At 37.5% G+C, this 22,452-nt stretch overlaps 1 protein-coding gene across 1 annotated transcript in view; it reads left to right on the top strand.

Moving 5' to 3' along the window:
* The window catches only part of abcc8 (ATP-binding cassette, sub-family C (CFTR/MRP), member 8), a 73,178-nt gene that overhangs the window by 39,922 nt on the left and 10,804 nt on the right, over positions 1-22,452 (top strand). The window contains exons 14-25 of the mRNA XM_057330521.1: positions 1,446-1,554; positions 2,153-2,269; positions 2,354-2,426; positions 2,971-3,076; positions 8,716-8,748; positions 11,893-11,925; positions 12,290-12,388; positions 13,896-13,980; positions 14,746-14,826; positions 16,737-16,874; positions 18,645-18,770; positions 19,995-20,094. Of these exons, the coding sequence (XP_057186504.1) occupies positions 1,446-1,554; positions 2,153-2,269; positions 2,354-2,426; positions 2,971-3,076; positions 8,716-8,748; positions 11,893-11,925; positions 12,290-12,388; positions 13,896-13,980; positions 14,746-14,826; positions 16,737-16,874; positions 18,645-18,770; positions 19,995-20,094 (1,100 nt within the window). The remainder of the gene's footprint in view (positions 1-1,445; positions 1,555-2,152; positions 2,270-2,353; positions 2,427-2,970; positions 3,077-8,715; positions 8,749-11,892; positions 11,926-12,289; positions 12,389-13,895; positions 13,981-14,745; positions 14,827-16,736; positions 16,875-18,644; positions 18,771-19,994; positions 20,095-22,452) is intronic.

The raw sequence follows: 22,452 nt of genomic DNA, 5'->3' as shown, positions 1-22,452 counted from the left end.
ATCCTTTGGCCGTCTTTAAAAAGAAATCTCAAATTCCGTGCTCAATCTGTCTGTACAATCAATCAACAACAACAATTTTATCTTGTTCTAAATACAGTACAGATAGCGGTAAACACATTCAGTCTATCTGCCACTCAGTGGGCCTGACTCGCATGCACTCCATTGGAGAAAGTGTAACAGCTGACGTGGATCCCGTGAGGCACCTCAGCCAATCATATAATGGCAGTGAAGTCAGTGGCCGGTGTTCAGTTTTATCATCGTAAAATCTACATATCGGTTTATTCAGTGTAGTGAAGCTTCTCTTTCATTGACATCCATTAAAAAAGCAACCTCTGATCACTTTCTTGCAGGTTAGCATTAGCCATTACGTTTTATTGGCTAAAGGTTGCAAGCTTTCCATCTAGTGGCTTTGACTTCTGTTAACAGACTTTGGTTTGACATTAGCATGTTGCTAAGCTAATGACTCGCTACTCTTAAAAGCACAGAAATTAGGTAGCACACATATTTGCCAACTTATTGCAATCTGAAACTAAATAACACATATTGGCCAGTTTTTACTGACCAATTTTTCGCCTGATGGAATTATTTTTGATTTAATCTTTTCTGTATTAATTATATACAGTATACAGAATGCATGCATTCTGGGATGGTGATGTGCAATGCTGTCTTAGATTTTTGTCAAAAATAGATGTATTATTATAATCAATTATATGTTGTTGTATTTTTATTTTGGGTAGTTTTTGTTTTATTTCCCATTTTTCATTCAGAACATAGATTATACCCTTCCCATTGTAGTGGAATTTACGGCTTAATTTCTATCTTGACAATAGTTATTGGGACATGAATTGCTGTGTATATTACCGTGATATACGACCAACAAAAAAGGTTTCAGGATTTACAGCTCTTAATTAACCACCAGGGATCAGATGAATTGGTCTATGTCAATGCATGATAAATCATTTCGGCTCCGGCAGGCGCTGTGGGTTTTTTTCTCCTCCCCGTCACAGCTAGACTTCCCTGAAGTGATGTGTGTTGGTGTGCCTCTGGTTCAATCTCATCAATCCACTGATGTGGAATACATTTTAAATAAGGCTGTATCTGCTCGCGAACAGGTCATAGATCAGCGCAGTGTAGAAAACAGCCCACATTTGCCACCTGTCTCAATATATTTCTGACTGCACACTTGTGATCATCACTGAGGGCATCTGCTGTTTCTGATGTCTTTAAAACAGTCCATTTCCAGCCATGCACATCATTCCAGAAGGCATCAGTCTTGGGTCTAGTTTCATTTATGTTCTTGTCTGTGGTTTTATTTCAGAGTAATATGGCAGGCCAACAAAGATAGAACAGGTCATAGATAAATGTTTGTATCAAACGCTTACGATGTCCAGATAAAGAAAAACATACATTTGTTCTAACAATGTATCACATTGTCTTGTGGCCAGTGTGCAGAAGCTGAGCGAGTTTTTCTCCTGTGAAGAGATCGGAGTTGAACAGGAGCCTAAAGCAAACATTTTACCCAATTCAACCAATCACGCCTGGTATCAGGCCCTGGTGAGTATATTATATTAGCCGTAAAGACATACCAAGAGCGAAACAATAAATTAAAAAAAATAAACAAATAAACAAATATAGATTTTATATATTATTAAAAATATATTGTTTTTAGTATTTTAAGTATATATTAATATTTTTATTCATTTTTCTGTCATTTCACGTAATCTTTTTTCATAATTTCTGTTTTTCTTTATCTTCTTATATCTTCATATGAATTATATTGTAAATTAGCTAGACCCATTCTTCAACTTTTACATTCTAGTTTTATAGCCTTCATTTCTTCCAGAAACACACATGATCCAGGCTTACACGTTATTGGCTAGTGCGATTTGATGACATTTTTGTCTAGTTGACAACATGAGATTCTGCCTGTTGACTATTTACAGTAAAATTATGGAAAATATGTCAACACAGATGTGATATTTTCAGCATTTCAAACTATTTTGCGAGGTCTTTTGGATTTATGGCACCAAAACTTTAATAAATACCCTGCAATTATCCACATCAAAAAGTCATACACATTAATGTAGCACACTTGTGTTAAACACAGATGAGTTATCATTGCTGAGGGTTTGTTCTTATTCTTTTAATACAGCCACTGAAGGTTGTGAACCGCAAGCATCCGGTCAGAGAGGACTGGAACAGCTTTGGGATTCAGAGCGAGCAGGAGGACGAGCCACTGGCTGTGGAGGATGAAGATATCTGCATTAAGGTGAGATTAATACGGTTTATCTGTGTACTCATGCAGTCCAACGGCAGGCGAGGACACAAATAAACTAGATGTTCTCTGTTCTAGATAACAAATGGCTATTTCAGCTGGACTGATGGAGCCCCAACATTATCCAATGTGGAAATAAAGATTCCTTTCGGTGAGTCCTATCAGATTGACACTGTAGCAGGTGCTGTGGCATTGTGGTTATCACAGGTGCTCTGAGATTTTAAACTATGGTTGTGATTAAGGTGATGTGAAATTTCCTAATCCCATTTCTATTCTACGCTCTTCTAGTCATCATTTCCCCGTCCTCTTTTATTTACATCTAAATAAAACATATGCTTAAACGTTTAAACATACGCTTTACCTCAGAGATCTATCATTTTTACACCCACGTTGTTCCGAACTGTTATTTTTCTGTAAATCACAAAAACACCAATATTGACAATAATTCGACAATTATTCTGTTATGTTACGCTAAAGTGGTAGATTGGTGAAATATACAGCGATATTCTTGAGAGTGAGAGCTTTCATTTGATACATGAATCTGTTTTAAATGCAAATTTTATTGGACTGGTATTTTTATTTCTGTCTGTTTATTCATTCTTCTAACATGTAGATTTATTTTTGTTGTTCAATTGAACCCATTCATTATGATTAAAACCGTGTTTGTTGGTTATTGATGTGTATTCTCTCAACAGGTCAGTTGACTATGATAGTCGGCCAGGTGGGTTGTGGGAAATCATCTTTGTTGCTGGCAGCACTGGGTGAAATGCAAAAGATTTCCGGTACTGTGACATGGAACAAGTGAGAATCGACTGTCGTACTTAAGTGTTGTCCAATTAAATTAAAGCTGCAATTCGTAACTTTTTTGCTAAAAATAATCAAATATCAAAAAATCATGTGTTTAACTCGCTACAATACTTTCCACTGATTTGCAACCTTAAACTGTAAATAATTTATATACAATAATGATAATAATTGAGCTTTCAGTTACAATCCATGGGTACTGTAATTGTCAGTTTGACGTCATTTGACTTGCAGTAAACCCACTTAAAGAAAAATTGTAAACTAACCTGCATTTTTATGCTTCAACCAGAGATGGTGTTATTGAGGCAAAAGTTACAGACTGCAGCTTTAAAGGGATACTTCACCCAAAAATGGAAATTCTGTCATCATTTACTCACCTTTGAGTTGTTCCAAATCTGTATAAATGTCTTTGTTCTGATGAACACAGAGAAAGATATTTGTAAGAATTCTTATAACCAGACAGATTTGTCCCCACATTGACTACCATAGTAGGAAAAATTACTTTATCATTTTTTTGTTCTGTTGAACACAAAAGACATTTTGAAGAATGTAGGACAGCAAACAGTTCTGGGGCACTTTTGACTACCATTGTATTTTTTCCTACTATGGTAGTCAATGGGGGCAAAATCTGTTGATCAGAACAAAGAAATTTATATAGATTTGGAACAACTCAAAGGTGAGTAAACGATGACAGAATTTTTATTTTGGAGTGAAGTATCCCTTTAAGTTGAGTCTTCTGGGTGCAGTGAATTGCCTGTCACTATTGGAAACTTTCCCTCTTATAATTTTTTTTAAAAGTGGCATTCTTTGCCATTTATTCGACAATTGTTATTGAAAGATGTTTTTTCTCTTTCCGGGTTGTCCATGTATACGGTAATTGAAAAACTGAATTCGATGGCAGAAGTGTTCACTTCATACTTCTGCTCTGTGAAGTGATTGGTGTATTCATAGAATGACATCTCTTTTGTTCTCGAGTGCTCCAGGAGCTCAACAGTGTGCAGGGAAATGATTTTGATGAGTAATGCCTTTCATAAAGACCTTGAAATTGCAGATAGTGTCTCAGATGTTTGGGGGATTGCTAATTGCTAAGTCGCTCTTATATAAATGTTTAATATTCATATGGAGACAGAGGAGGAGTGGCTACTGTGCAGAATTATTCCCAGTTTCAAGTATTCCTATGGCTTGTATTTAAGGTTTTAAGTGTTTTCATCATCGTATTCCTAAACCCAGGTGTGAAACCCACACTGTGATATGAATATAAAGATGAAAGTTTTTCTTTCTCTTTAAGCGGTCACATTTATGCCTGGTGGATAAAAGAATGCATTGAAACAGGGATCCTAGCAACATACAAAAAGCCAAATACCATGAAGAACTGGGGGTATTTTGACTCGATAACCCATTAGCCAACCAGAACACCTTAGCAATGTCGAACCCCCCAGGGCATAGCCACCCCTCATAAAGCTTGGCAACCTCATTTCAACAACCTCCAAACCACCACCCCCACATCATCCAAACCCCAAGCCACATCTAGGGAGCTGAATATCATGTTTTCTTCAGAAAATGATTGAAAATCTCATTTTTATTTACTCACAAATATGTTTTTAATGCCTCTCATCTTTGTATGTCGGTGTGTTGCTGCAACTTACCGATCATCACACATGCTGCGCTTTTTGGAAGCACCTGTTCACGTTTAAAAGGTGTAAGTTCATAAGTCATTGCAAGAAAAATGCTAATATGCCAGTACAACAAAGCACATCCCATAATGCATTAAACAAGACCAAATGAGGATATGTTGTTGACAAAGCAACCCATTAGAGGCCCTTCAATCCCAACACTACTATGTCACAATATGTCAAAACTGACCTACAGGGTCAAACTGAAACTGCAGTGTTCTCATCAGCTGTCATATCAAGCCCCCTTCACAGATGAGTCATCTACCGTCGCACAGGCTATTAGTAACTACAATGTTGATTTGATGGACACCTCTTTTGAAGAGCCGTACCCTGGGTCAAGCACAATGCAGTGGAGCGTTTGTTGGAATGCCAGTTACCCCTAGCAACGGCAAAAGGTTTACTTAAGATAACAATGGGATTAGGACAGACAACGTGAATCCACTTAAAATACTGTAGATTAATATTCGGAGGATTTAGCTATATTTGCATCTGGAACAAGTTTTATAATCAGTCAGCAAAAAGAAAATTGGTTATGCATTTTGGCTGACTAAAACAAATTGTTTCCTATTTTGTTTTCATTTGATTTGATACATTGGGAATGAATGATGAAAAATTCTAGCAGGATGTGGTCTCTGATAGTTGGAGGGAAAGGCTGAAAAATTTGGGGACCTGGCAACACAATCTCACAGCAATATTTTCATGAGGTGTTAAAGGTGTCATGAACGAGCCTTTTTTATTATTTTATGCTGTGGTATGAGGTCTACTTGCAATGTTTGCATTGTTTTACATTCAAAAACATCAAAATCAATAAGTAATGGGCTATTTTCTACCCGGGTTTTGAGACTGGCTCGACAAACGCTCGGTTTTACTGGCGTGCAGCATTGAAGACTTGGAAGTAAACGCCCACTGCTATGATTGGATAGCACTTTGCGTAGTAAACTGAGTTGGAGCCTTCTGTGAATTTGGTTAGACACGTAACGTTAGGTTACACATTATCAGGGCATATCAAGCGATTTCTAACAAAGCAATAGTGACGCATAGTACAAATATGTTTTACTCACATAATATCGGGCCTTGTTCACAAAGGAATCCACAGTGAAATGAAGCGAACAAACGCTCAATGTTTTACCCACGTGAGCTGGAACCGTCTTTAAAAATAAACTTCAATCACGCATTACTAATGTCGAAATCTGAAGGAAGGTTATGCAGCGACTGTGTTCTTCCACAACCAGGCACTGCACTGTATTTTGCGATCTTTAACGGCATGTTTATTGCTTGCTCGCTCTATCTGGTTCTGCGCAACCTGTGTTACTTCAGTACTGTCATGCGCGAACTAGTGGGCGGTAGTGAAGTAGTCGAGATATTCTAGAGTAGTCGTTGATATTCTTCTGTGGAGGCGGTGTTCAACCTATCTATGACAGGTGCATTCCAGGACCTGGCGTTCGCTGAGCCTGGTGTCAATAAAAGTTGTAATTTCAGTAACAAGGGCGTTTTCAGTTCTGACACTTACAGGATGTTCACTTGAATACGATTTCCCTCTAATATAACAAAAGCTTGGGTTAAAATTGATGTCTTAATTCATGACACCTTTAATTCATATGAATTCGTACACTCTTATTTGTATGTTTTCATTTGATTTGCTTTCTCGCCAGTTTAGGTGAGGGGCTTCAGTATTGCTTTTTTCTACTAATCATACGTTTTTGCACGATTCGCATCATACGAATTCATACAAATTAGCCCCCTTGTAAAATAGTTAGGAATTATCGTGCGATGATTGGTGACATCATCGGAAGGGAATGTCATGTTAGAGGTGCAGCAAGTTTATACATTCTGTTTAAAGATCACAAAAAATTCCCTTTAAAGTAACATGCACAGATGAATCGTGCATTAAGTCAGTAAATATGTCCATTTTGATGTTGAATTTAAATTACACCTGTACCATTCGTCAGATTGAGCTCGGTCTACTGCATACTAACCCCAGGATACATGTAATACGCCTGTGAATGCCCACCAACTGTAGGACAAAATTCCCAATTTTTATGTGTGCCTTGCATAGCCATGCTAGCTGAGAAGAAATGAAATGTTTTACTGTAGTCATGTCTAAATTTATACTTGCAGCAATATGTCCTTGAACAGCAGTCTACTCTAAGAGCAGGCTTGAGTATTGAAACATCATAGCAAATGTTTATACCATCAGAGCAAAAACTTCTGACTGGGTGTTCTCCATTTACAACGGAAATGGTTTTTACGTGTAAATGTTCATGTTGGATGCAATGTCTCTGGCGGATGATCAGAGAGAGAGACCAGAAAGCTTTTCCTTTAACTCAATCATTTATCAGACAAATACCCACAAAAATGACCCTCACAGCTTCTACGTAAGGCTACGAAATACAGATACTAAAATGAACGTTAGCGTTGTGTACTAGTCAGTTAGTCAATTCCCCTACATTTGACTGTAAACATGTCTTGTTTACTACTTTTAATTTGTTGCACACAAACATTTTTTTATTTTAATAGCAAGTGTAAAACCGAATTCGCCCCATAGGGTTATAAGATGAGGCGCCAAGAAGATCGAACAACCTTTTATGTGAATCATTTATCAAGCGAACAATGATCTGGCCAAATCAATGTCTCAAGGGCATCTAATCACAACGTTTCATAACCTAAACACAAATCTACAACGTAGAAGCTGCGATAAAAGAAAGAGGTCTGTATTTTATTACGTAATAGGTAACACGCAAAATTGGCATTATTTACTGTTTACATCATTTACATGTAGGCTACTGCATGTTACTTTAAGTCACAGAATGACGTATTACACTTTAATTCTGAACATTAAAATTTGAAGTGACTTTTTTTAGCGTGCAAGGTACCAATGTCAATCATTCAAAATGGCACATAGTGTTTAATAACATCTCTCAGTATGGTGTCTATTCACTTTCCTGGAACCGTACGTGTCACCTGGTTTCCATGGTTGGCCCTCAAGTGAAAAAGCCCTTTTAACAGCATCAGTTTTGAGCATTCCCTTTCTTTTTCCAAGAAGAGATGGAATTCTGCGACTGAAGGTGATTAAGATGTAGCAGTTCGACCTGAGATGTCCACAGCAATATTCTTTAAACTGACAGGTTGAGTCCTACCTTAACTACAAAGCCGGAGTGGAGCACTGTTATCACGTGGATGCGCTGCAGTATTTTCTGTGTTTTGCGGTCCACTTTCGAAAGCACGAATGAAGGCCTGTAGGCATCTGAAAAGCTCTTTATATTCCATTTGACTCTGTAATTTCAAGGCAGATTGTGTCTTTGTTTTTCGGTAGTTTAGCACCAGCGCTATTTTCAATTCTTGCGTTGTCACTTTACAGATTTATTTTGTGTGTTTGTCCTTTCTTGACCTTCAGTAACTCGATAAAAAAGAAGTCACAAATTAGATGTTATTAATATCCCAGATCTTTCGTCTAGACAGTAATGAGATTGAATGTAGAGCAAATGAGGGACGTTTTTGCTTATTAGATTTTTCCTCCATAATCTCAGATGTGTCTCCTTTAGCATTTCATAATATATCAACAGTCAAACTGTGCATTTCTCATAAAACTAAATTATCTGAACTATGCAACACTCTGTCTTTTGTATACTTGTATAGGCCTACTGTCACTTTATTCTTTCAACAATTGTATTGTGTGTGTCTGTTGTGTGAGACACATTTGATAAAGTACGAAACTCCTGAGTTCTGAAATGTTTCCTCGGGGTACCTTCAGAAACCTTTTAATATTCTGGCATCATGTGAATGTTTACTGTATCATCACTTGAAATCATTTGGAAATGATAGAACGCATAGAAAATGAAATATCATGGAAATTCATTCAGTAATGATTTTTGATAGCAGCTCTCTCAAAACTATTTACCAGATACAATGCAACATGCTTATCATGTCGAGATATAATTAATTTTTTGTTGATTTGTTTTGCAGGCCACCCATTCTGGATGAAGAGGGAAATGAAAGGTAGGTGCCTTGTCCTTAAAATGAGATTTAAATGGGAAATCACAAACATTTAATACATCCTGCTGAGTGCATGTTAATGATTGTGTACACACATTGAGCGTGAATGTGCATGTGTGTGTCCTGTCATACTGTGCACCAGTGATGGTTTTCACTGTGGTAGTGTTGCTTGGGCGTTGTTCGGGTCTCTGTATTTCTTCTCAGATAAACTCAGCCCTTTGACAACACATTGACAACCTCATATAAATGTCATTGTTTATATACTGTATACTGTATGTATGCAGTATGTCATTAATTGTAGCATTATGTGCATCTTGGGTGGTTGGTAATTGTAGAAATTGTCTCAAAATCTCTACAACAATGTCAGTATATGTGTAGATGTGATCCTGATAAAAACATAATAGGTAGCACAGTTTGCAGCACAGTAAAATTAGCTTGGGCCAACATCTATGGCAGCATTGCATGTATCGATGTATGATGATTAAGTAGTAAAAACTACTAGTCTTCAATAGTATATTATAATAATTATACTATAGTATTGTAGAATTACTGTAGAATTAACTACATGAAAGAAACTGTAGTAAAAATTGAAGTATACTATAGTATTTACTACATTAACAAATAGTATTTAATATTTAACACACTGGACAATAACTTTAAAAATAAAGTCAAACATTTTTTTTAATTTAAGATAATAGCAGGATTCACATCACAACTATAATGATAAAGATACAGAGAACGATATCGTTGGGATCACTTTCAAAGCAAGTCACTGGCGGCTCTCTAAAGTTTGGCTATTGCTGATTTGTGACACAGGTTTTATGTCTGAATTCAAGACTATGACGTTCGGAAAGCCGCCTGTTTACAGCAGGATATTATATATTGATGTAACAGTTATAAGTCTGAGCCAGCTGACAAAATATATGCTTTACATCCAGCCTCATATTTTAAAGGAAAGACGTTTGGGAATGAAAATGCGACCATACACATTCATTTTCGTAACACTGCAGCGCGTGGGCTTAGAATAAACAAACATTTATTGTCCGCTGGTGTGGATGGACGCAAATATAGTTATAGTTATAGTTATCGTTATAATGTGAACAGCACTTTAGTCTACAGTTTCTTATTTATTTAAAAAGTATAATATTTTATTATTGCTACGGGTAGAAAAATAGACTACATAGTTAATTACAATCACCTCAACTAATCTGACAATTAGAGTGTTGAGTCATGTTAGCATTAGCAATATGCTAACCTCAAAGTATTAAAATCAATTGTAAGCATTCACGGAGTCGGTCAGAAAATGTTCAGAAAACAGATCATTTTAACATTAGCACGTAGCTAAGCTAACAATTCAGTGCTTTGGCTTCAGAACACTGCGTTGCCTGCCAGTGTTTTTTGGCCATCATATGCATGCTGCCAATACAAAGCGTCTAATATTGCCCGTAATAAAAGGAAACTTTACGAAAGAGAAATGTGTCATGCTAGCCATGCTAGGTTTTTTTACTAAGTTTAGTGCATGCATAGTTGATGCATGTAATCCTCACTCTTATCTATAGACATTACAGTAATGAATAGATGTTTGTCAGTTAAATAATCCAACTCGGTAGGGAGCTCTTTGGTGGCTATCACAGGGGCTATTGATGCAGAACAGCGACAGTTGGTGCCGGTGATAGACCGCACTAACATCCCTCTGGTCATCAATAAAACAGCATGTGCTTTCACAATGGGCTACTGTGTGAATAAGGGCGTGTGTGTGAGTTAATGTAGGTGTTTCTTTTTCTTGGCAATTGGACTGAATTGGCCTTATTACCGCTGGCAGCTATCGTTCTGTCACTCTTTTTGAAGATAAGGTGTATTATTAAAATAAAGAGCATTTCGTGAAAGACATGTTTCACTGAAAGGAAAAAAGATGTGTGGGTTGTGCAGAAGGGCAGACATAGGACTTCCTGATTATATGTGAGGGTCAGTCTAATACAAGCTTTTTCCTTTGATCATTTGGTTTGAAAGCGACGGATCAGAATCCGTTCTTCCAACAACTTGAAATAAGGGAAAATGTACATTGAAAACATTTTGCATGAAATACTTGAAGCAATATCATGGTATTGCTTAATCGCTGTATCTATTCACTGTAGGAAACAAAACTCCTTTTAAACCATCTTTCCTGTTCTCCATAAATAATCACGAACGCCATGACAAGACAATCCATGTTCAAAACCATTAAGACTCGGTGTTACCCTGATTTAAAACTGGACTTTGCTCCGCAACACTGCATTAGCGATTGACCCATACATGATTACACAGCACTATATATCCAGCCTCCTATTACATCCCATCAGCAACATCATTTCAGGTTTGTAGCACTGCAGGGTACAGAGAGAAATGTTCTATGTTGGAGGTCACAGGCGATGCTTGAGAGGTTCTATTCCTGAAAGGTGCTCACTCATAAGAAAAATCAAGTTCCCTTTAATATCGCAGTTATTTCTCCTAGACATCAGTGAGATTAAATGGAGAGCCAATGAAAACTTGATTAAGTCTCCTGCATCTCAGATCTCAGAATTTTTTTTGTTAGGGGTTCTGAAGAGATCAAAAAGAGTTCAAATTGGCATAGAAAGCAAATAAAAGTTGAATTTCAATACGAATTCAAAATTTCTCCCAAATCCAGATTATTTTACATCTGCAACCAACATAAGGCATAATGCACCGTCGGCCGGTTGTTATCGCAGAATAAACCCAGACAGGATGATCAGGACCCCGACGTGAAGCAAAGTGATCTTCTATTTAACTCAAGGGATTCATTTTGCGATATCAACCACCTGGATGTACATTATCCCACTTTTTAAGACACGACATACAAACAAGACGAAAATGCAAGGTTGAATTCTTTTTCAATATAATCTCATATACTGTATGTTATTAACTAAGCATATTCATGTTACATTTAGTCAATTATTTGTAAGTTCAAGGTGACTCACACTATCTGGATGAGCGGTGTGTTTTTAGTTTTAGGCGGTTATGGAATGTCAATGGCCAATCAGAATCACATTTCCCAGACCGCCTTGTAATATTGAAGTTTATTTGTCTAGTAGCATTTTAAAATGATTTATGAGAATCTTTTTTCAATTGTATTGTTTTTTTTATTTTCAGCCCTTCTGATGCAGCTGGAGACGGGGATATCAGGTGTGGACACGCACACAAACACGCACCACATTAGACCTCATTTTTGTAGGGGCGGTTTCCCGGACAGGGTTTAAGACTAGTCCCACACTAACTCGAAAACAACTCGCACTGATATATCTTAAAATATTTTAGTGTGTTTATTTTGTCACACCAGTAATGCTTTTATAAGGGATGTTCTTTTAAAACGACTTAAATATCCTAATTTAACTAAGGCCTAGTCCTGGTTTAAACTAATCCCTGTGCGGGAAACCGCCCCTTATAGTTTAGATCAGTTAAAAAAGCTTGAACAAGCCTTTCTTTTATATTTAAGAGCAACATTGGTGTTGTGAGGAGATCACTGATGTTGTGGCAACCCCTCTGACAGGAAAAGAGGTGCTGTGGCATACGCATCCCAGAAGCCTTGGCTGCTCAACACCACGCTAGCCGAGAACATCACCTTTGAGATGCCGTTAATAAAGCAAAGGTAACTGACCTTCACTTACTTTCTCAATACAAGTCATACAGGATCTATAATGACTATAAATGTATCAATGACTATAATATCACATTTTAAGCACAGTATATTTCCCAGCTCTAATGGGACACCATATCCCATCTGGGGCCTTCCATTAAGAGCTGTTGGTACACATTATCCTGTGTTCAGCATCGTGTTGCCATCGTGATGTAGACAAGTCAGGTGTTTGCCTTACCTTTTGTCTCTTTTATACACCATTAGTCAACACAAACGACTCCCTCCCTCTCCATCTGACGGATTCAGTCATTTTCCACTCACTAGTTTTCAGTAACAGTCATTAGACAGATGTGTCCCTGAGTATGTGTGTCTGCTCCCAGCCAACGCTTCTTACAATCGCACTTTATTTACATTCCCTGGAGCCTCAGCAGATGGTCAACAGTGTCTGTGCACAGAGATTGTTAAAGGGGTCGTTTTTTTCTAAGTGTCCATTTATTGGAAAGGCCATTTGTAATGTTATTCAACATTTATTGCACTAAGCATATTTTGTCATTTTTTGTCATTCATTACCATTTGCTGCCTCTCTCTAAAACTAGAAGAGGCTGTTTTTGGTACTGTACCTTTATGACTTGCACTTCGACAGTCATTTTCCCTTTAGATAGCTTTGTTTTAGGGTAATTTTAGTTTAGTAATATTTCAACTTTGAAAATGTTTCTGTTGAAATCAAATAAAATATTGGGCTAAACATTTTTTTTTAAATGAAATGTTGCCTCAAAAATAAACTGAAATGAGTTTAAGGCACTAAAATTATAATAATAAAGAAAAACTCAAATGAAATCAACTAAAAATAAAGTAAATCCTAAAAAATGTTGTTAAATTAAAACTAAAATTAACAAAAAATGAAAAGCTAAAAAACAAAAAAACAAGGCTATAATAACTGCTTTGTTTACTGTATGCGACAGTAAAATTTGTATATATTATATTATTATGTTATTTATATAATGTATTATCACAATATTGCGTTTTATAAGAAAGGAGTAAAAATGTGAAAATTGTCTGTTGTTCTATTTTTCACTTAAATATTTAAATATAAAACAATTAATTAAACATAAATAGCATAAATTCCTAAAGTAAACAACAGCTCACCAGTTGATGAAAGAGAAGTTAATGTGCTTCCAAAAAAATCAAAACAATTCAGATAGGCTAAATATAATCTAAATATAATTTTTAATTTGGGCTTGATAACAACATCGAGCATCATTACCGCAACACATTGTATTATTGAATATTGGCACACAGCCGATTATAGTGAAATCAATATATAGTACTGTACATTACAGTGTTGTTACAGTGTCAGTCTTGCTGTTTGTTGCAGTTGTTCTTGGTCCGGACATAATTCCGAAATCGATATTATTCTGCTACAGACATTTTTCTTTGACATTTCATAGTGTAATAGAGCTAGATAAGCACACGGTGTTAAGTGTCCAGCCAGCTGTTTTCATTCCTCTGATGTTTTCAGGTACAGAGCTGTGATTGAAGCGTGCTCTCTCCAGCCGGACATTGACATCCTGCCCCAAGGGGACCAGACGGTCATCGGAGAGCGGGTCAGTGTGCCGCCCATGTGACTATTGTGACACATTTCATTATCCGCCATCTGGGATGTTTTTAGTACAACATATGGTATTGTTTCATTTATAATGTGCTATTTTGATTTCACTTGCATGTATATTGCCTTTTAACATTTGTACTGATGCCAATATGTTTTAGTATCTAAGCAGTTTTTAACACGATGTCATCTCTCTGTTTACTTTCATTCACATTTAAAGCAGTGGTAAAAGCTTCTCTGGTTATACGGCGAGCAATCTTCCGCCTCATTTAAAGACCGTCAGTACAGAATCAACACCATCAATCCCCATTACTCAGTCTATGTGTCTAGTCCCAACCTTAGACTGTCTACAGTTTATTCACAGAGCTAAAAACACTTTCTCAACTTGACAAGATCTAATCAGATTTTTCAGATTTTGAGGACGTGAAGCAACACAGGTTTTTAATATCGTCATTTTATAAACATTTAATCTGGCATTGCATTTAGAAGCTACACAAGGTTGATACAACGAGCGCTATTATGGAAGAAATTGCGGATTTTGCCAGTTTTGTTTTAGACACTTAACTGGAAAACGTTCAGCGGATCAGTTTTTGTTGTTGTTGTTGCTTTTTAGGAATGAACAATCAAAGCAAGCTGTGGTTGGTCATTTTACATGTCAGTTAGATGGCCACTTCCTTCACTCTCTCTGTCTGTTCCACAAGAAAAAAAATATTTCAACCTTTCTAGTAACTTTCTTCCATCATTCATTCATTTCTCTTTCTAGGGTATTATTCTTTCCGGAGGCCAGAGGCAGAGGATCAGTGTGGCTCGAGCTCTTTATCAAACCACCAATGTGGTGTTTCTGGTAGGTCCTGATGCTTCCATACACATGAGGCAGTGATTTGAGACTCCAGAGCATCGGTGTGTGATATTAAATAATAGCTTTACACAACTTAGTCTGTCTATGAGTCATATTGCTTCAGGCTAAGCTGGTGTCAAGGACTATGGACCTTGTGAATAGTCCAAGGACTATGGACTATTCACAAGCCTGTGATGACACATTTCAACGATCATCTGCTCCGTAAATCCTCCAAAGTTTTTTATATTTTCACTTTTTTTAAATGTATGTACGTTGATAACATCATATATACCTTTATATTAACTTTACACAGGGGCTAAATTGGGCCGGGGCCGTCTGGGGCAGAGCCCCGGCACATCAGCTGACCGTCTCGCTCTGCTCCCCTTCTGGTGTTATGGAGCGCTCTGTTGTTTTAACGTTTCAAGTCATAATGCGCTGTTCATGAAGAAAGGCTCAACTTCCAAATGATGTCATTTCAATTCAATTCAAGCATTTAAAGCGGTTTGTTCATGGTGTGTGCGGCGCAGCAACGATGCACAAGTTAATGGGCCATCTCAATCATTGTGAATGTTGTATGAAGTTTTGACAGAAAAGTACTGGAAATACACAGGTCATACATACAATTCTGTGGACATTAAAAAGAAGATATTTGATATTGACACAAGGAAAGGGCACAGGCCTACAGAAAGATTTTATTCTTTCATGTAGCTTTGTAAACTGCTGGCGTCTAGAATGAGTTTGATCTGCATTTTATTGTTCATAGCAAAGGGCTCTTTCAACTTATATTTTACAGTTTGTCAATTAATACGATTATAAGCTTTGTATGCGCACCCCTCAAAATCCCCCACAGAGCCCCAGCACATAACAAAATCCTAATTTAACGCCTGCCTTTGCATCAACTAAAAAAAAGTTAACGCTAATGCAAGGGTGTTTCTTATACAGCGTCAATGGAAGTTGGAATGGCTTTACGAATGCGGAAGCGAGAAAGGGGTCCTTTATATTGCCAATCTAGGTTTTTCGACAATTAGACATTAGACAATTAAGTCAATAAAGAATTGTATTGCCCTTTTGTCAGTAAAACCGACTAGGTCCACCTATTTCCACTAGTTTTTCTAAGGATTTGCATGCAACCACCTAAAATAAGTAATATTTTCATCAGAACACCATGGACGAGCTGGACTTTGATACTTCTCAAACTACTTGTGCCTTTTGAGTGAATTGTGGGGTTTTTTTTCCAGAGAAGAATAAAGATTCTTTCAAAGCATGACCTGTAGCTTATAACACGGCTCGCTGGAATGCTTGATTCTGATTGGCCTGTCGCGACATTTGCAGGTTCGTTATTCCCGCAGATAACAACCTCTCAAAACTAATAACACATGGTAACCTGGATGCAGCAAATCATTGTGACCGTTTTTTTTTGACAAATTACATATAAATATGTCTTTTAATAACATATGACATTATATTTACAAATGATTAAACCAAATTGCTTGTTTGTGACATTTGAACGTTGTTTCTTACCTTAAAACCAAAAGTAAACGGCTTTTCCTCGCGGAAGGTCTGCATTCGGTAAAAATGAGCTAATAAAATATTTCTAATTCACATTTCATGTCCAGTTTTTTCTCATGTGGCAAATAGCCGTGTAATAATACACGGGATAATTCACACTGTCGGGGCTTATTTCTGCGGTAACAACCGGCTGCCTGTACATTATCCCTAACATAACATATAGTTTAACTTTAACTTGGCAGATAAACCAAGTCATGCAGTATTTCATTTTTCACTGTGGGGATCCCAAAAATCTCCACACAAACGTTCTGCTTATTTATTCTGAGATTTACGATGAAGCATCGCTGTGATTATATTGTTATCTACTTTATTTATGTATGGCATGGGGTTTTTTTTGTGTGTTGTAGGATGATCCTTTCTCAGCGCTGGATATCCACCTGAGTGATCACCTGATGCAGGAGGGCATCCTCAAACTGTTGAGAGAGGAGAAGAGAACAGTAGTGCTCGTAACACATAAGCTCCAGTATCTCCCTCATGCAGACTGGGTACGTCATACACGCACACACATACGCACACACACAAATCATATTAAAGGTCTTTACCCCAGGGAAATCAGAAAAACAGAAGCTCATCATTTAATTGGTGTGGAATATCGATTGCCAAGAATTTTCTGTCCAGAAAAAAGGATATCTTACGTCAACTGCACCTCGCCTTGCCAATCAGCGTGTTTGACACTTGTAAATGCATGCACAGTCTGCATTTTTTAGCACCAGATTGACTAAATGAATTAAGCAAACAGGTAACGCGGCGAACACAGCGAAAACTTGTACAGAATAAATTCACATCTTGCAGGCTGATTCTGAGTGCTATAGATCCAGCATCACTCCGCCACTACAATCCAAAAGTATGATCCCTAATACAAACAACAGTGTACTAATGTCAATTCTGCTAACGCTTTGTTTTCTAAGTGTGGTAATAATACAGCAAGATGGTAAATTCACACCAAATGTTTTTTGCAACTCAATGAATGAAAATAAATTGACCTAAGTCGTCCATAAAAAATTGCAAACAAATTTTAAATTCTGTGCATAAGAGGTGTAAGTTTTGACGTGTGTCTTGTGCCAAACACACATAGTGTATAAAGCCTATTTGGATGTGTGTGTTTTAGAGGAAAGTGCCATTGATCATAAGCTGGTTGAGCAGTTTTAAAAATGATCTCAAGAAAGACAGCGATCCTGTCTTAGTCAAAGTACCTTTGTTAATATTTGAGAGTTTGGTTCCAAAACGAGAACCAACTTTTTCAAAAATCATGATTTTTATTATGTTATCATGTTTTTATTGTGTTGGTTAGCTGTTTTTTTTTTGTTATTATGGCTCAAATCAAAACAAACCAACTGCAGTTTAATTGATATTAATTGGAATGCACAACAAAAAAAAACCTTTTAAAAACGGAGTTATCTCATTTTGGAACCAAACTCTTCATTTGGACTTTGAATGATGTTCATATTCACCTTCAAATCCTAACAGCACAATTCATTATTGCATCAAATGGAGCAAAACAAACCATCTGACCCACAGAAGGAAATCAAATTAAATCTCCATTTAGATGATATTTGCCAATGACAGTAATCAAACTGCAGCTCAAACCAACCAAACCATCAAAGTAATGTCATTCATTTTCAGTAATCACATATATTAAACACCTGCAATGGCTCCAAATAGTTTTTGGACATTTCACTTCATACAAGTGTCCAAATGGCACCAACAGAATGTTCAAAGTTCATGTGATAAACTACACCTTTGGTTATGTTCCACTAACATTTGACAACCTTAACATTTCCAAATTATTTTGTGTTAATGGTATATCTGTTCATCATTCATTTAAAACTTCTATAGTTTTGGAATTATTTTTGAGTCTCAAATGAAACATTTCTAATAGACATCAGGTCATACCTGTCTGCTCAATTCCACATCACTCTTATTTTAATAGACTCTCAAGCCAATGCTTGTTGTCACCATCAACCTCATTGTTATTTAAGATAAATAAAGCTTGTTGTCTCTATCTCTCACCTAGGTGATTAATTTCCTCATCTGTGCCACTTGCGAAATCAATAGAGGCCTGAGAGAAAAGAGTCACTGAACTCTATTAGGAAATCAGTGTGATTCGCACATATCCACTCTAATGTGTCAGGGCGGGCAGCTCGCCGTTACAGATTGGTTGGTTTTCTCAAGGGTTCACCTCTTTGTTGTTGGTGTCAAGGGTCTGTTGGGAGAATAAATGAAAGATGACTGAATGTTTGTTGTCTTGTTTGTAGATCATTGCTATGAAGGATGGCGGCATACAGACAGAGGGAACCCTGAAGGACATCCAGAACTCTCAGCCTGAACTCTTTGAGCAGTGGAAGACCTTGATGCACAGACAGGATCGAGAGTTTGAGAAGGTAATCTGCAGAAGATGAATGAGATGCCATACAATTTATTTAATGGGGAACTTTGTTTTGGTTTGTGGTGCTACGGTAATGTTTGACATTTTTGATGACATATGGTAGTTCTACTGGTACTGGTTGCTGTGGGGAGAGACTGGGAAACTAATCTCCACACAAAAAACAGTGGAAACTGAGCAGAGAATGGCAAGAATACAGAACAGTGTCCGCTGTTTACTGTACAGAAGTCTCTGAGATGCCATCTAGTGGCAAACAGAACTGACTGTGTGGTCTTTACACTTGGTTTCTGTGAGCAGAAATACATTTAAACCAGGGGTTCTCATCTTTTTTTACTACAAGGCCCCCCATTGTATTTAAAAATATTCCCCCTCCCACTCATAAAAACTCTTATTTTTGGGGGTAGAACCATTTCTACCCAATAAAATATTACAGAGCATGACATTAATTGGAATAGAAATGTTTATTCATTATAAAAAGGGTCAAACAAGAAACAGTTTACACTTGGTTTATAGGTTTTTTTTATGTATTTCAATGCTCATTTTGTCAAATTTTTATTATTAGTCATATTTAAGCCCCTTTGGGAGTCAGCTGGGGCCCCCTTGTGAGCTGCAGCCCCTCTGTTGAGAATCACTGATTTAAACTATTATTGGCCTACAAAATCTCTAACAACTTGTCACCTCATACCGATGAGTCATGATCCCCATTTTGTTGGAGCTTTTAAAAAAATACCTACAAATATCACAATCTTATAAATTATGTGCTATGATTCCAAACTCAGTGTGATGCAAATGGACTTCCCAATGTCTCAAAGATCATGAACATTATCACCAGTGGCCAGTAGTATTACAAGCTACAGGGGGGAAGTAAACAACACTGGGGTGCCCCAAAAAACTCTTCCAGGGCCACTTCTGTTCATCCTCTATGCAACAGTCTTCTGGTGTCTATAGTGCATAGTGCATACAACATAAACAAGATCTCAAACTCCTTTAGTATTGCTTCACATCTTTCAACTTGGGAAGAAGGATGCAAAATATGTGGAACTGATCATCTACAGTCAAATAGAGTCAATGAAATCCATGTGTGTTAACTGACCCAGGACTTGTATGATTCACTTGCAGTTTACTTTTGATTTTTCTTTCTCTGAAGAAGCCAAAACCAATTCTACAAAGAGGCTTTTGACACTTGATAAGAATTTTCAGTTCTCCCCATTTTATGTTCCAGGAGACAGTAAATGATAATACAACTGTGTTGGAAAGGAAGAACCTGAGGCGAGCCATGTACTCCAGAGAAGCCCTGAAATCTGAGGAGGAGGAGGAGGATGGTAAGAGTAAATAAACCTGTACTAAAACACTAATACGAGATTTTGTTTCTAGTTTTATTTATGACATACTTGTTTACTACAGTGGCAGATAATGTTTTCGTTTCTGCAAGCCACGTGCAATAAAAGCATAATGAAAAGCAAAATGGCAGTGGTTGTTGCATTGTTAATTATGCAAGCTGCAGAGAATCCTCATAAATCTTCATTAAGGGTCCTCTAAGGGCGTAATACATTCTCTTAACCCCCTGTGTGGGCTCTGAAGATTTCTGCTGACTGCAGCAGTAAGTAAAAAAATATGCAGTGGTTTTACTCTGCAGATCTTTCTCCACATGTAAAAGGATCTTTCCGGGGTTGCATCCGGAACATCCCCATGCACATGAGTTTCTTCCGCCATAGCTGTTTCTTTCTGAACAAGCTATTGGTCCGAGCGATGCCAGGATGTTTGTGTGCCCAATTTCACCACCTGTCAGGGTGCACTGACAGATGGGAATGTTTAGAGCCATGTAGCGTTTTGAGTGTTGATTGCTGTGATCAGCTGTGCTGTGGGAATAAGATCCTCACATAACTCCCATTTCCAAGTAGGATAGAACCTAGACACCATCTGGGAATCTTTATTTTGCAGCAATTAACAACAAAAACAGAGGCTGTGAGTAGGAACATCCAGTGTGGAACTGAAAGCTTGTAAAGTAATTATAAAGCCAACAGCCTCAAGTAATGAATAAAAGTGATTTAGTTTATTAGCCAAAGTGGCATTGACGTTTTCTAGAAGGACATAACGCCCTGTAGTAACTGATTAGTCTGTATATCAGAGCTCACAGAAAACTGGCCAATGGCCATATGACTGGCCCTCAGCCCGAGTTTAATATACTCCGGTACTGCCGCTGAGTCAAAGGAGTCCTCCCCGATATGACCAAATAATAAACACTTTCTCTCTTACATTAAGGTACATCTTTCTGAACTTGTTTTAACATCACAAATGAGGTCTGAAGGTTACAATTAGAGTAAAATGTTCTCATAATTTGTGCTCAGGAAAAGGTTTCAGGGCAGTTTGGTACTTTCAGAGCCAGATGCAACTGCCGTTGAGATGAATGGTAGTGCTCTCAACAGGTATTACAGACCCAAGTTGTATACAACGATTGCAATTTGCCCCTAAGTGAAAGTCATAATGCGCTATCTGTTTGTTCGCGAAGCATTGTTGATTGTAGTTGTGCTGTGAGAAAAGAGACAGCGAGCACATTTACCATCTGCTGGTTGACTGTAATGGAAGGACTAAATAATGAATGTTGAGATGTTTCTGTCTCCTGAGTACTTGCCAGAACCCTGTCCTTTCCTTCTCAACATGGTAGCTAATGTGTAGAGCATAGCTTTAACAAGCAGCTGCACTGAATTCTGCATAGTATATTCTTTCTGAGTTCTGGATTACTGCACTAGACCATTATTCACTGTACTCGATGTTCATTCACTCCACTGAATATTGATTCACTGGACCCTACTGTACTGCAATGGATGCTTATTTACTGCACTGCAGCCTGATACAATGCACAGGACTCTGTTTCACTGCACTTAACAAACTGTATCCTGATTCACTCAATTGAAATGTATTTGAGCCTAATTCAATGCACTGGATCCTGATTTAACACACTGGACCTTGATTCATTGCATTGAATCCTGATTGGATCCTGGTTCAATGAACTGGAGACTGATTCAATGAACTGGAGACTGATTCAATGGACTGAACACACTAGGCCCTCATTCACACTGTACGCTGAATCCATGCAATGAACACTGATTCACTTCACTGGGCCCTGATTCAATGCACAGAACCCTTATTCACTGCAGTAGTCCCTGATTCACCTAACCGGACCATGGTTTAAAGCATTGAATCATGATTCAATACACTGGACTCTAATTCACTGCATTGTACCCTTTTTCACTGCACTGGGCCCTGATTCATTGGACTTGTTTCTGAGTATTCTCTTCGTTGTATTTATCTTGTCCATTCTTTCGTTCTGTCCTCTGCATACACCTACTCTTGTGTTTTTAAAATCCTAGCATAATGTCATGTTTTAAACTTGGCACAGCAAGTGTAGATGACTCCGTGACTCAACTGAATCTGGGCCTGTTTCTGATGGACTTTCAGTCAGCTATTTTCAGTTTATTGTTTCCTTTTAAAGCATCACTCGCCCTTTCTCACAATCTGTGTAAAGTGTTCAGTAGGCTGATGTCTAGCCATGTTATGTGTAATTGTGGACCTCTCTGTTTTTCTTAAAAACACAAGACTGTAGCAAAAACTGTTCCGTAGTATCAATCCGCAAACAAAATGTCATCTCGGAGTGTTTCTTCCCTCACGTTTTTCCCATT

The sequence above is a fragment of the Triplophysa rosa genome, linkage group LG3, assembly GCF_024868665.1.
Source record: "Triplophysa rosa linkage group LG3, Trosa_1v2, whole genome shotgun sequence".
In the NCBI taxonomy this organism is placed as follows: domain Eukaryota; kingdom Metazoa; phylum Chordata; class Actinopteri; order Cypriniformes; family Nemacheilidae; genus Triplophysa; species Triplophysa rosa.
This window is presented reverse-complemented; position numbering and strand designations above follow the sequence as displayed.